This window comes from Malaclemys terrapin, chromosome 7, assembly GCF_027887155.1.
Source record: "Malaclemys terrapin pileata isolate rMalTer1 chromosome 7, rMalTer1.hap1, whole genome shotgun sequence".
NCBI lineage: Eukaryota > Metazoa > Chordata > Testudines > Emydidae > Malaclemys > Malaclemys terrapin.
The window spans coordinates 124,141,478-124,156,376 of NC_071511.1; the positions used below are offsets into that span (position 1 = coordinate 124,141,478).

The 14,899-nt window shown below is 51.8% G+C and overlaps 1 protein-coding gene across 1 annotated transcript in view; it reads right to left on the reverse strand.

Annotated features, from left to right (window-relative positions):
- SFXN2 (sideroflexin 2) overlaps window positions 1-14,899 on the reverse strand; it is a 29,209-nt gene that overhangs the window by 6,198 nt on the left and 8,112 nt on the right. The window contains exons 2-6 of the mRNA XM_054035686.1: window positions 10,204-10,376; window positions 9,393-9,563; window positions 5,707-5,805; window positions 4,324-4,399; window positions 3,028-3,113 (exon numbers count right to left, since the gene is read on the reverse strand). Of these exons, the coding sequence (XP_053891661.1) occupies window positions 3,028-3,113; window positions 4,324-4,399; window positions 5,707-5,805; window positions 9,393-9,563; window positions 10,204-10,361 (590 nt within the window). The 5' untranslated portion in view covers window positions 10,362-10,376. The remainder of the gene's footprint in view (window positions 1-3,027; window positions 3,114-4,323; window positions 4,400-5,706; window positions 5,806-9,392; window positions 9,564-10,203; window positions 10,377-14,899) is intronic.

The window sequence follows — 14,899 nt, forward strand, 5'->3', positions numbered from 1 at the left end:
CCCAACAGTGCAGAATGGTCCACACCTCCCACCCCGCCCCGCTTAGCGCAACAGCCTCCCCTCCCCCCAACTCTAGGCTGCACCTACTCTACCTTTACACAAGGGGCTGCAGACACTTTTTTGCTCCAAAATTGGCTCCCTGGGGGTTTATAGGCTTTGGCCCTTGACCCTGGTGTTATCATGCAGCCCAGTGCATTGTGGGTGTAAAATGTTACCCAGCTGGCAGGGCAGTCATCTGATCTGAGCGAGGAGAAGGCGGGGGGGGGGGGGGGGGGAGCAATGGAGAATCGGGCCCTTTTCAAACCTTCTGCCACATGGCTGAGACCCACGTGAACAAGGGCCGACGAGGAGGGCGGAAGGGTTGCAGTGTCTGTTTTTGTTGTGTGTTTGTACAGCACATACCACAGTGGGGTCCCGGCCCCATGAGCGGGGTCCCGGCCCCATGAGCGGGGTCCCGGCCCCATGAGCGGGGTCCCGGCCCCATGAGCGGGGTCCCTGGGTGCTACAATGTGCCCTCCCCCAAAATCACCTGTGGCTCCCTCATTTATCATCTTTCCCTGGGTTGGAGCAGCACTCCAGGCTGGCATTACCCGCAATAACGCCAGCTAGACAGAGCATGGCATGGACATCTCCCACCCGGCTTGTCTGGCACAACTGATGCCCCTTCCCTGCACCCTACTGAAAGGTGCTACCCTAATTCAAACAGGAATTATTTCGGGGAGGGTCCCTGGCCTGCATTACCCAGGAGGTCACACTCGCAGATCACAGGGGTCCCGCCTGGCCTTGGGATCTATGGCCGTTCATAGGAAAGTAGAGTTTTGCCATGGTGACTAAGACTCCCGGCCTGTTTCTACCCATACAGACCACTTTGTGTTGGTCTTTATCCACTCCTGGCCCGCCCCTCTGCTGCCAAATTCATTAGAATAAAGCAGTTGCAACCGCCCATAGCAAGACTCGCCCGTCAGTGTTTTAATACACGATTCAGACAACGTGCCCCAGTAAATCTCCGGCAGGGAGATCAGGTAACCGGCTCGGCCCCCTTGTCATCATCCCAATACAGGGTTTATCGCTAAACCCCAGGGCTGCCCTTCTCTGGCCACGAAACGGGCAGAGGGGGTGAAATGAACGGCTTGTGCAATGCTGCCACCTATGGGAGGCTGCTGGAAATAGCACCTACCCATCTCACAGGACCACTGCGGGAGCGTGGTGACAGCTCTGCTATCTGTTAATACCCCGGCCCCACCAGCCACTCTAAAGTGCTGGATGGAGGGCAACTTTTCCTCCAGGGGAAAAGAGTATTTTGTCACTGACACGCAGGTTTGGTTTTAAAGAGCTGGGAAAATCTGATCATCAATAACACACATCGGTCTAACCGCATAGTTCATGCGTTTCTATGGCGTCCACCCCCAGAGCATCTGGGCCCCTCATGGCAAGCTAACCATCCACACGTACAAAAGTCTCTCAGATACTGCCCCTCTACCTGCCCAACCACAGCCAATCAGGATTCTGCAGCAGTGGATTCGTTAGACAGGCCAGCAGTAGATCAGACAGCCCCTGCAGAACCCCTGTTCCTTCAGCTCCACAGCTGCAGGCCTCTGCACATGGGCTAAGAGAGAACACCCCAGGATCGCTCTACAGCGGGTGCCTTAGCCTCTAGACCAGCCATTGGAAAGAAATTTTACACACACATCCTTGTGAGCACAGCGTCAGGCCTGCCACGCTACCGCGCAGCTGGACAAATAAAGGTCAAACTTGGATCAAGCTCACCAAGACCTCAGAACCTGGGTCCTGGTGCGTTATCAGAGGGAAAGAACTCCCAGGAGGCCCTCGGCAGAGAACGCTCAGCTGCTGGTTCAGTAACCATAGCAGGAGCACCCCGGATGGCGTTAGCTGCCATGCCCAATGCCATTACACATGCTAAGATAAAGACAACCAGGCCTCAAGCTTCAGGGCCACAGGGGTCAGGAAGGAAAGGCCCTCTTCTCTAGGTCCGTTTTGCCAGGTCCATCAAGGGGTTTTTCCCTTTCCTCTGAAGTGTCAGCTACATTGAAAGAGGCCAGATACAGGCCTTCATGGTCAGGTCTGGTCTGGCAACCCCCATGAACCAGTGGTCCATCTAGTCCTGCATCCCATCACCGATAGCAACCAGACACTGCAGAGGAAGATGCAAGCGCCTCCCTGAAGGACGACCTCACAGCAACATGCCAATAGGTCAATGGTTTATTCTTAGCCTAGGCAGCCACCAGTTGGCAATGGTCCTCACGCAGGTGGGGGAGAGTTAAAGGGTTTAGGTTAAAAAGCCTCAAAGCAGAAAAGCCTAGAGAGCCTGTGTTTAGAAAACAGACACTGAGAAGCCCCCACTTACCCACTGCCAGCGAGATTTGCTTACAAACACTACCTCACACGACCACTAGTGGGCCTTTTATACAGGTTCCTCCCCGTGGCCTGTTTTCAGCAGCCTCTAAACAGCCACTCACAGCCCAGATGGGACGTTAAAGGCAAAGATTGGTGTGTTTAAACCCGCCAATCAACAGCTGTTTTTACTCCTAGAACACCTGCGCCATAGTTGGGCTCAGAATAACCCAGCCCAAACCCAAACCCCTAGCTACAAGTCAAGGCAGACGCTTCCCATTCAGTTCTGCTGAGAGTTTAGAACGTGGGGGTGGCTCTCTCAGCCGCACAGGCAAGTGCTGGCTTTTAGGAATAATATTAAACATGTACATCAAGCTTTGTACAGTGTCAAGAGCTGTCCAGACATTAACAACCTAGCTCAGTACCATCACACTGACGGGGACACGGAGGCGGAGAGAGGGGAAGTGACCTGCCCTCACAGCAAGCTAGTGACACACAAGAACAGAGCCCAGGAGTCCTGGCTCTTGGATCTAGGCTCCAACCACTGGTTAACACGGCTTGTCTCCTCATTATAAGAGTCACCTCTGCCTGCGGTTCCAGATCCCCCATCCTTGCCTGGTTTTGACAAGGTCCCACAGGCCGGAGCACATCCCTGGAGAACAGAGACAGACTTACTGTTGCCTCATCATGGGGATGTTCACACAGTTGGCGGCAGCTACGGCTGCGAACGGGACCCAGCGTGCCACGAGGGGTGGGGCTCTCTAGGAAGGAAAGAGACCGAGGTGAGCATGGCCATTACAGCAGGCCTGGAACCGTCCTCAGTGTCCCCTAGGTGAGAGGAGTGGCTGGGCCTCACCCCAGCAGAAAGCCAGCAGCATGAGAACTGGCGCCCTCAGCAGGGAGGAGTGACTGACTCTCAGGGACTGAGCCCTGGGGCAGGACTGACTGTCAGAAGCAGAGATGCACGGGGAAGCTTGCTCTCTGCCGTATGGGCCAGGCCTTCAATGAAACCCTCCAACCTTCAGAGCTGTTGGCCAGCATCTTTCACCCAAATCAGACCCAGCCGCTAAACCAGGCAGAAAAAAATCCTGAGACCCAACTCCCTTATTCAACCCACTCCCCTGTGCTACAACAGCCTGGCCAGCTGGTAGCTAGTAGCTGTGTCCGGCTGCACCTGGGGCTAGTGCTGGAGTACTGCCGAACACATCAGCAGGGCTGGGAAGATCAGCACCCAAAGGCCTCGCAAGGAGCATGTGAGGCAGACCCCAATGAGACAGGTTTGGGCACTGGGATCTACCCAGAAACCTGCTGCTATCTTCACAAGGAGGGAGAGCTGGTCCCAGCAGAAGCCACGTTTGCATGGCTGTATGCTAGGGGTGAAGGCGTAGCTGCAAAGCTGCTTTGGACAAGGAACACAACTAGGCATCGGGGTCGTGACCGCCGCGTTATTAAAATGGGAGGAAGGGTGTAGTATGGGAAAGGAGAACTGCTGTATTACAGCAAGGGGATTTTAGCTCCTGGAGTGGACAGGAAAGACCAGGTCCCCTGCAGTGTATGCTGAATGCCAGATCTCTGGACCTTTAATGGGGCTGTTGAATCAGCGGCTTGTCCATGGAACTGACACTCCTGCAGAAAGCCTTTGGGGGAGAACGCGGAGCCGCTGCAGGTCTGCTTCTGTATTCAACCTGGGGCCGGTTTACGCTCAATTGCAACAGCCATCAGCCGCCTGACACGCAAGGGGCGTCCATGCACCCAAGGAAGCTAGTCCGGGCACCGTCATGGACCTGTCTCAGTAGCACCATTGGAGAAGCGGATCTGACAAGCGGTGGAGCCAGCAGCGCCCGCGAAGGCAAGTCCCCCTGGTTTGCAAGCAGAGAGCCTCCCATGCTGCACCAATGCCCTCCTGAGATACCCCCGCTCCACAGTGTCTGACCGCCGCATGTACGCATAGTGGAGCCCCCCCCGCGGTACCTTGGTGTACAGGTTGAGTCCCACTGCAGTCGCCAGGGCTGTGCTGGTGGCGGTGACGTAAGCCACTCCGATTTGCCTAGACAGTAATTTATGGGGGGAAAAACACAACTCAGCAATTCCCAGAGGCTGCCTGAACAAGTGCCCGTCCCCTGGGAGAGGCTGGGGGGCAAGAGGGGCACATCCTGAGCGCTCTCCTAGACAGGTTCGGGACTGGCTCCTGGACGCCCCACATGGAGCTCCCAAAGGGCTGTGATTCACACCCTTGGAATGTTCCCACTTGGGGGAGAGAACGCAGGAAGCGCGGCCTCATGGTTAAGGCACAGGACTGTGAGGTGGGGAAACTGGACTGTTCCTGTGCCTCAGTTTCCCCATCTGTGAAATGGGTTGATATTACATCTCTCGGTGTTTGTAACATGCTTTCGGACCCTTTATGGTAGGGGTCAGAATATTCTTCTTAAGGTGCTGAAATCCTGCGGCTCATTACATGCCCTTGCTGGGATCTAACTCCCAAACTCTCCTCCTTGGCACATCAGATTTAGGCAGCTCCTACAGTTATCAACTTTCCAAAGATGCACAGCCACCTCTGGGGTAGAGGGCAGCAGCCACCCGGCGCACACGCCGCCGCTCTGTGATGCAAAGAGGGGATGTGTTGGCCAAGGACACCAGGGCAGATCGCTGTCCACACAGAGCAGAATGGACCTTGGTGACTATAATGCCCTGGGGGAGGGATAGCTCAGTGGTTTGAGCATTGGCCTGCTAAACCCAGGGTTGAGAGTTCAATCCTTGAGGGGGCCACTTAGGGATCTGCGGCAAAAATCAGGACTTGGTCCTCCTAGTGAAGGCAGGGGGCTGGACTCAATGACCTTTCAAGGTCCCTTCCAGCTAGGATATCTCCATTAATTTGTGGGTGGGAAGGGCTGCTCCCCTTGCGGGTCACCTCTGATGAACTGCTCCTAACACAGAGCCTGGGGAGAGGGACCTCTGGGAGCGTCTAGGGGCTCATGGGAGGGACAGCTCTTCGGTGAGGTCAAAAAGGACTCAGGTCCAGATATCTAAGCCAGGCAGCCTCCAGCCCCATGTGCCTTTAGACTCTGCCCTGGGGTTGATCCTGGGCATGACAGCAGCGCTATGCCTAGTCACCAGCGCCACAGCCCCTCAGCCACCACCGCTATGCCTAGTCACCAGCCCCTCAGCCACCACCTGTTCAGAGACAGCCTAGAGATGTCACAGACCAAACAGGAGCCCATCTCACCCAGTGCCCGGGGAGGAATGGCAGGATTGCTCCTGACAGGGCATTTCCTCTCCCGGCAACAGGGCAGATACCTGGTTGCGAAGCCCAGCAGGCCCTGTGGCAGCGGCAGGAGGCCCGGGGCAGATACTCACGTGAGCGAGATGGGGCAGGCCGCGTTCCTGTTGGTGTAGTTCACCAAGGCATTGAACGACTGGTTCACCCACTGCCAGAAAACCACTGCTGGGACGGTCCTGTCGCGGGGGAGACACCAGAGCTCAGCCCGTGCATTCTGTCCTCCCTCCACCCGCCAGAGCACCAAGGCTCAGGGCTGAGCTAGCCCCTTCCTGGGGCTGGGGAACTGCCACAGGCTGTGGTCGGTGCCCACCTCACAGCCGCCCTGCTGCCAGGGGTTGGCGGGGACGCTCAGGAAGGATAAACGCTGGGTGCGATACACACAAGACTCCCAGACCCCACTGCAGGCCCTGCCCGTCTGGAGTCAGATGGGGCCAGTCTTTGGGGGACACAACACACACCCAACCCCTCCCCCACCTGTCCTGAGAGGGCTTTAGAAAGCATGCAGGTAAGTGAGAGAGAGTAAACATCCCCCCTATTTTGCCGAGAAGGAAACTGAGACACAGCTACCTGCCTGGGGTCCCACAGCAGGTAGTGGCAGAGCTGGGAAAAGATCCAGGAGTCCTGGGTCCCATTCCACAGGGCCATGCTCCGCTCGAGCAGCAAGGGGGCCGAGCAGCGGGCAGGAGCCTGGGCTCTCAGCTGGGCAGGGAGGGCTCCTGGGGGATTTGGTCATTACTGCTGAGCTCAGGGGCGGGGCTGTGGTGGGCTCCGCCCCCACAGCCACTCACTCCAGCAGGCACTACATCAACCTGGCTGAGTTCTGCTCCACAGCCTGGCGTGTCCCTACCCCTTCGAAGGGAAGAACGGTCTGTGGTGACGGCGTATCGGTGGGACTAAGGATCCTGGCAGAGATGCCCAACTCCGCCAGCGACTCCTTGGGCTCCTCACTCCCTGCACCTCAATTTACCCATCTGTCAAATGGGGGCAGAGGGGATTCGTTCCTTGTCTCACTTGGGTTGACAGCGTGACTTCACTGTCTGCAAAGCACTTGGGGATCTGTGGGCAGAGGGGGACAGAAGTGAGAGGATCTTTCACAGGCCAGTTGGGGACTGGATGCTCCGCCCTTTAAAGGCCAGGAAAGGGATAAAGATAATGGCTGAGAGCAACTTGAGCCAAACAGTTTATTGCTCAGGCAAAGGGAGACTCCACCTTCATTAATCCGATTGGTCATTGGCAATCCAGGTAGCCAATGGCAATACGAGTTTAGAAAAGAGGCAGAGCGAAGGGCCTTTTTTACTCCTCCCCCTCCTAGTGAGGAGGTCTTGTCAGGCTCCTCCCAGAGGAGAGCAAACCAACCCGCCAGCATCTGACTCTACTCTAGAGCTGAAAGAGGTCCCCGCCTAGTCTGTTGTCTGGAGTCAGGGCAGGATCATTCCCGACAGAACATTCTCCTTGAACGGTATAAGAGGGACATGGAGGAAGGCAAACACGGGGGAACCTTTTAATTCCACTGACACACACCAGAGCAGGAGAGGTTTTTTCAAGGGTGAGAAAGGAAAACATTGTGCTACAGATTAGGAACTGTCTCTCTTCAACAGTGGCACTCGGTGGGAGAGGTGGGATCCGGGATTTCAGAGGATACAAAGGAACCAGGAGAGGCAAGTTTAAAAAAAGAGCAGGCAGAGCCCAGGACTGGCTTTGGGTTAATAATTAAAGGGCTTTTAATCAACAGCAGAATCGGTTAATAAGATAAAGAAGAAAAACGTGCGAGTGAAGCAAAGGAAAGACATGGTTTTAATTGGGCAAAGGACTCACTTTTTGCCCAAATATTTGGATGTGTTAGAGGCCAGGGCAGAGAGGAGGGATTTAAATCTAATGAAACAGAAATGTTAGCAGGCCTTTTTTTTTTTTTTTAAATGGTGTCTTTGTGCTGCGTTTTAACATTTCCCTGCCGGGTTGCAGATCCCAACCCGGCCATGTCTTGCTGGAACCTGACAACGAAACTGATCAGAAGGCGGGACAGCGAAATTGACCAGTTTACCTTTCACCCCTTTTTGAAACTAACACCCCCCCTTCCCCCCCCCAAAAAAAAGATGAATTAGCAGAAATGGTGACAAGTAATTTCACTTGCTGTAACCTCAGAGCAAGGACATGTTTCCTCCACAAGCTCAGGGTTTCTATGGTGACCACGTTTAGGCTCCTGTGGCTGGGTGGAAGGGCCAGAATTTCAAAACATGGCGGAGGAGGAAGCTGTGGGGGCTTGGCACAGGCCCAGACTGCGTAGCTGTCGGTGCAGGTATTTGTTAGGTCAGGCATGGGCATAAGTTAAGGCAGTAAAGTAATGATCTTGCAGGCCTCAGTCCTGTAAGAAAATAGCTTAGCTAAACAAGGCGTACAGCCCAAAAGACGTAACTGCTTATGCTAACTAGGAGTAGGCCTAGATCATAAGATATGGGCTACCTAGGGAGGTGGTGGAATCTCCTTCCTCAGAGGTTTTTAAGGTCAGGCTTGACAAAGCCCTGGCTGGGATGATTTAGTTGGGGATTGGTCCTGCTTTGAGCAGGGGGTGGGACTAGATGACCTCCTGAGGTTCCTTCCAACCCTGATATTCTCTGATTCTATGACACCACGGAGGGTTGTCTGACCACAAGAATGCCATGGTAACTAATTGGCATATACGCTAATAAGTTTGAAGTAAACAAACATGTAACCTATGGGAGAAGGGCATCCCAACATTAGTAGGGCGAGGAAATACAAAGAAAACCCTCCTAAACATGCATTAAGCACAGCGGCGTCAGCATAACACATTATAAAAGTTGTATCCCGGCCTGTACGCCTTGGGGAGCTGTAACACATGGGAGATGCCAGGATGGGGACACTGAGGGTGAGGAGATGAACACTGAGTCCTTCTGCAAAGGACGGTGGGAGCATACAGATGCCCACTCAGTATTAGCTCCATCTACCATGCTGGGCTGGAGTGTTTGCAACTTCACTACGTGTGTTAATAAAACTAATACAAATACAGAAGGTATTTCCCAAGAGTGAGTGTTGCAACCGTGCACATCGGGGTTCCCAGTTGAACCGTAATTTTAATAATACTGGGCCTGAGCTCGGGAGAGTTGATGGGGAATTCTTAAGTAATCAATACACAATCTCTAGACCAGGCAACAACTATACAGAGAGGAGAGGGAGGACTGAGAGGCTAGCCCAAAGGTCGCGAACCCAAGGTCGAGGGCAAGCACATAGTGCAAGGAATACAACCTGTAAATAACATTCTAGCAGCGTATTAAAAGTGCTACTTAGGCCCATCTGTCTGCCTGCATGAAGATCACCAATGTTTCAGGACAGGGGTCAGTTCCAATAGGAGACTGGATTGGAAATCCTGGGGAAATTACCTTGCCCATGAGGTGTAACATGGCCAGGACCTTTAATAGTTCAGGAGGATGCTGCACTGAGTGGTCAGAAAGGCTCAGAGATGGAAGATCCGGTTTCTCTTCATGTGGTCCAGCCCTTGCATCTCCCCTCTAGCTAAGTGTTTAGGCCGTGCCCGTTACTATGGCATCTATGCTGGTGGGACTGACATTAGAATCCATGGTGCTGCTGAGTCTGTCCCCCTGCCCTTCGCCACCAGGAGGGAGCTAATCCATAAGGTCCGACGCGGCTTCCTGCAACTCACTGCGGTCAATTCCCTGCTCAGCCTAACAGGGACAGCTTTAAAGGGGGACTGGGAAAGGGGCTCTCGCTGCCCCCTGCAGCCCCTTACCTGTAAAACTGCAGCATGAAACCAGTGATGGCCATTCCCCCAGGCACCTGAAAGGACATCCTCCCAATCAGGTTCATCTTCTCGCCAGAGTCTGGGTGGAACGCAGAGTCGTAGAGCTTCTTGGCATAGAACAGCTGTTCCTGGCTGGTTCCCGGGGGAACCAGGCCAGCCCTGCAGGTAACAGAAAGGGCAACATCCTGGGAGTTTGTCAGCTCACCATCCCCAGCTAGTATCAGACTCCTGCTAATCTCCAGCCTTCACATACTGCCATGCCTGCAGGGTGTCTACAGAATGGGCTTAGGTGAGCACGGCTCAGCTGGGGCAAGGATGTGTTTGGTATATGCTCTGAAAGGGGAGCTTCCATATTCTCCCCCTCGGTATCGCCGCACTAAGCAAGACCCCTGCTCTCGAGCCCCACCACCTCTAGGATGTCCAGATATTATCATCACCACCTTACCTACCCGGAAGGGCTGCATGAGAGCTCCCTGTGGGACCTGCTGGTGCAGATCCTTAAGAAGCCAAAAACACTGCTGCGTAATATGAGATGCCCCTCCTGATCCCAATCCCTGGGGCTGAGCACACGCAATCTACTGGCTGGCATGGGGTTGCTCCTGCTCTCGGCTGGACCAAACGTACTGTCTGCTCCAGCACATGCTGTGTCACCCCCTTGTGGTGACGAGGGTACAATACCACTGCTGAACAGAGAGGGAAGCTTTCCTCACCCCAGAGGTTTACCTCTCTCATACAGCAAGGGCAGGCTGCAAACAGCCTTCTACCTTCCTTCAGATCCAGTGGCCGCCCGGCCACTTACCTGCAGCTTTCCACCAGCGCCTTAGCCCTGTCTAGCTCATGTTCCGACACCAGCACCGTCCGCGGGTCTGTGATGTTGAAGAAATGCTTTAGGCGCCCCAGAAAAGTGCTCTGGTCCCAGCGTGGGGCGTCAATGCAAAAATTGGTCAGCCTGGTCATCGTTTTAGCGGGGATCTGGAGGGGAAAGAGAAAGGGGAGAACTTTTAAGAGGAAACCTTCCCCTAAACCCTGTAAGGTTCCTGTACGAGAGTACTGCCACGTGATCGGCTTTCAGTCAGCACTTCCCCATCAAATGGCCTGGTGAGCAAACACAGGAGAAGATCTTTCCTCCCAGGGCCAGGAAGAAAACCCAGTGAATAAGAGCTAGGAGTAGACCTCAGGAGTTGCTCAATCCACTAGCCTAAACTGCCTTTCGGCCTAGCCTACCTTTCTAGCCAGCCTGGATTTGAGCCAACAGGTAAGTGAAAGGGAGGGCCCAGAGCCAGGCGGAAGAAGGCATTCACCTGACATGAGCTCGGCCTGCAGGGAGCCAAGAAAGTAGATTTAAAAAGTCCTCTAGCCAGACCCCTTCCAGAGTTTGATTTCTGAAAAGAGCTGAGCAGCTAACCCCAGGCCAAGCCAGGGGAAGGAGTAAAGGGAAGCTGAAGTCAAGGTACTCCACCTTTGATCCTATAGTAAAGGCTTCCTCCTGGGAGGCCTGGTGCCCCCGCTCCATTGGGGCACATGGCCCTGTCTCCTTCAACCCCACCTTCCATCTGGGCAGCTCTCCTTGTTAGCTAGCCTGCCTCCCCTGCTCTGCCTGCTTCATTAGCCATCTCACCCTGCATCACAGGGCGTGCAACATACTATGGAGCGGTGAGAAAGAACACATGCGGCTAAAAACAAGCCCTGGCTAATGTGCTTCTCTCTCCAAAGTGCGCCTGGCTTTAGCCAAGTATTTAATTAGCCACCACGAACTTCTTTTCCTTGCCTGCAGATTATAGTGATCTCAGCCCAAGAAGCCCTGGAATGTGATTCCTTCGGAGGATAAAAACAACGAGGAGTCCTTGTGGCACCTTAGCGATTAACAAATTTATTTGGGCATAAGCTTGTGGGCTAAAACCCACTTCATCAGATGCATGGAGTGGGAAATAGAGTAGGCAGGTATAAATACACAGCACATGAAAAGATAGGCGTTACCTTACCAAGTGTGTGGGGGGGGAGGGTCAGTGCTAATGAGGCCAATTCAGTTAAGGTGGAAGCGGGCTATTCTCAACAGTTGACAAGAAGGGGTGAAAATAACTTTTTGTGGTGCTAATGAGTCCAATGTAATCAAAGTGGCCCATTTCAAACAGTTGACAAGGTATGAGTATCAGCAGGGGGAAATTAGTTTTTGTAGTGACCCATCCACTTCCAGTCTCTATGCAGACCTAATTTGATGGTATCCAGTTTGCAAACTAATTCCAGTTCTGCAGTTTCTCGTTGGAGTCTGTTTTTGTTGTTGAAGAATTGCCACTTTTAAGTCTGTTATTGAGTGTCCAGGGAGAATGAAGTGTTCGCCTACTGGTTTTTGAATGTTATAATTCTTGATGTCTGATTTGTGCCCATTTATTCTTTTACATAGAGACTGTCCGGTTTGGCCAATGTATATGGCAGAGGGGCATTGCTGGCACATGATGGCATCTATCATATTGGTAGATGTGCAGGTGAATGAGCCCCTGATGGTGTAGCTGATGTGATGGTGTCCCTTGAATAGATATGTGGCCAGAGTTGGCAACAGGGTTTGTTGCAGGGATTGGTTCCTGGGTTAGTGTTTTTGTTGTGTGGTGCGTAGTTGCTGGTGAGTATTTGCTTCAGGTTGGGGGACGCTGTCTGTAGGCGAGGACTGGCCTGTGTCCCAAGGTCTGTGAGAGTGAAGGATCATCCTTCAGGATAGGTTGTAGATCCTCGATGATGCGCTGGAGAGGTTTTAGTTGGGGGCTGAAGGTGACAGCGAGTGGCGTTCTGTTACTTTCTTTGTTGGGCCTATCCTAAAGTAGGTGACTTCTGGGTAGTCTTCTGACTCTGTCTGTTTCTTCACTTCAGCAGGTGGGTATTGTATTTTTAAGAACACTTGATAAGAGATCTTGTAGGTGCTGGTCTGTCTGAGGGACTGAAGCAAATGCGGTTGTATCTTAGAGCTTGGCTGTAGACAACGGGTCGTGTGGTGTGGTCTGGATGAAAGCTGGAGGCACGTAGGTAAGTATAGCGGTTAGTAGGTTTCCGATATAGGGTGGTGTCTGAGGACATGCTCAATTGAGACGTAATATTGACTTGGTATCCAACAGAATGTAGTAAGAGGAGCATGGAATCGATTTTAACAACACTACTGAGCTGCTCGCGACTGACTGTGACTATACTCGCCTGGGCATGTGCGTGTGTGTGTATAAAATTCTCTGTTGAATACTCTGAACATTTTATTGAGTGACATTTTAGACTCCTTTGAGTGCTTAAACAGCTACATGTAGTGACTTTTCAAGATTTGTCTGGTGACTTCCTGCTATGTGGAGTTGGCAACATCGCCAGGCTGAGTCTCTGTGGGCTCCTCACTCCTGGCCCTCTCTGCTTGGACCTTCCAACTCTGGTGTTACAACTGATACCTGCTCCCTAGGAACTGTACTGGGATCCCATAGCTCATTGCATGGAGGCTGCCACACAGCCATCATGACCTTTGCCTTCACCTATGGACTGGAACTGAACCAGCAACCTAGGATGAGAACAGCTCCTTGCCCCATAACCATTCCCTTGAGCCAGCCTGGCCCAACGTCAGCCAAGTGCTGATGTTGCGGGACAGTGGAGGTTTCAGATGCTTTGCCCACTGGCACTTTATTTGGGATTTTTTTTTTTTTAACCCCACTGATAAACTCCTTGGGAAGTTCAAAGCCCCTGGAATTCTGAACTGGATCCCTCTGGAAGTTCACCTGAAAAATAGTCTGCCTTAAAGAGAGATTTCTGTTCTGCTGCCAGGAACAGAGCCACCTAGCTACCCAGCAGGAAAGTGAATCCACAGCGCAGCCTTTACCAACACACTATTTACTTACATCACACCATCAAATGCACATTAAATGCACCACGCTCCCCAACCCTACTTAGCACTAATGCAATATTAAGGTTGATAACGCTTAGCCTTCCTTTAAATAGGTCTGTCCACATTCCACATGCTTCACGGACACTATCTAATTAATCAAAGACTTTCAAACTCTCAGACTTCCGGAGAAGTTAATGCTGCTCTTAGGACATTAACTTTGGCACATTGCACATCCTGCTCGTTTCACTAGGGGATTTAACAAGCAAGCAATATACTAAGTTATATAGTTAACAAAGAACACCGGAAGCTAAGACACTGAATTTCAGCAACATTGAAAAAGTAGCTTTAACTTGGCATTCCTAGACATCATTTTTCATAGATTCCAAGGCCAGAAGGGACCATTGTGACCATCTAATCTGACCCCCTGTATAGCACAGTCCTTCTGAGCACTTGACCCAACACTAAACTTGCAGTATCAAGACCACTTTTTTGCAATTAATTTCCCTGGGGTTTTTAAAGCCAAAGGAGACAGCTGAAGGTATTTTGCTTGGGCAATTTGCAGTCTGTGCTAACAGAGCTCGTAAATTCTTTGATCCTGGGCCTATGCCAGAGACTTTTAGCCCAGCGGTGCACTCTCAGTTTATAAATACTGCAAACTTCCTCTATTCTTGATGGACTTTATAACGTCCTTGGATATGGAATTATTTGGCCTGTAGAGTATACAGGATCCATCAGCTTGGTTAATGGACTGAGTAGGTTTGTTGTTATCAAACCTGCAAGAAGACAGAAGTTCTAAAGAAAAATCTGCAAGATGGGCAACTTCTGACCTCGTTGGCTGATAAATGCCAAGTATTCTCATTCTTGTATTCTAGAGAGCCAGCAATCATTGCAGTACTGGCCTGGGAGCTAGGAACAGCAGAGTCCTAATCATAGGGACATAGGCCTGGAAGGGACCTCCTGGATCTGCACCTGTTCCAATTTAAATTCTCCTTTTTTGAACATGGGTGAGCAGAATTGGATCGTTTTTCAGCAGAGGCCTGTCCAGTGCCTTGTGCAATGGTATTAATACTTTCCCATCGCTACTGGACATACCTCCTAGGATTGCATTTGCCTTTTTCCACAGCCACATCACAATGGTAGCTCGTAGTCATCCTGGGATCAATTAATACACCCAGGTCTTTTTCCTGTCACTTTCAACTGTGGCACCCTCAGCTTTTAGGAGAAAATTATTAGACCCTCAGTGCATGACCTTGTGTTTTGTACTAGAAATGGTATAACATTTAATATTACTCCAGTCTTCTAGATCATCTTCTAGATCATCCAGTTCTTCCTCTCTAATATTCCAATCTTCCTACATATTGACCGTGCCTCCCAATTTTGGGTTTTCAGTAGATTTCACTAGCGCACTCCTACTTTTCATGCCCAGGTCATGAATGAAAATATTAAAGATTAGACCCAAGAGCGAACCTTGAGGAACTCCATTAGGAGCCTCCCTCCATCCTGACAGTCCTTCAGCGCCGCCCATTGCCATCTCCCCTTTAGTTAGTTCCTTCCCCATTTTACAGTTCTGTACTAATCATCTTGTCCCATTTAACTAATAATTTCCTGTGGCGTATCAAATGCTTTATTGACATCCAAATAGATTAGATCT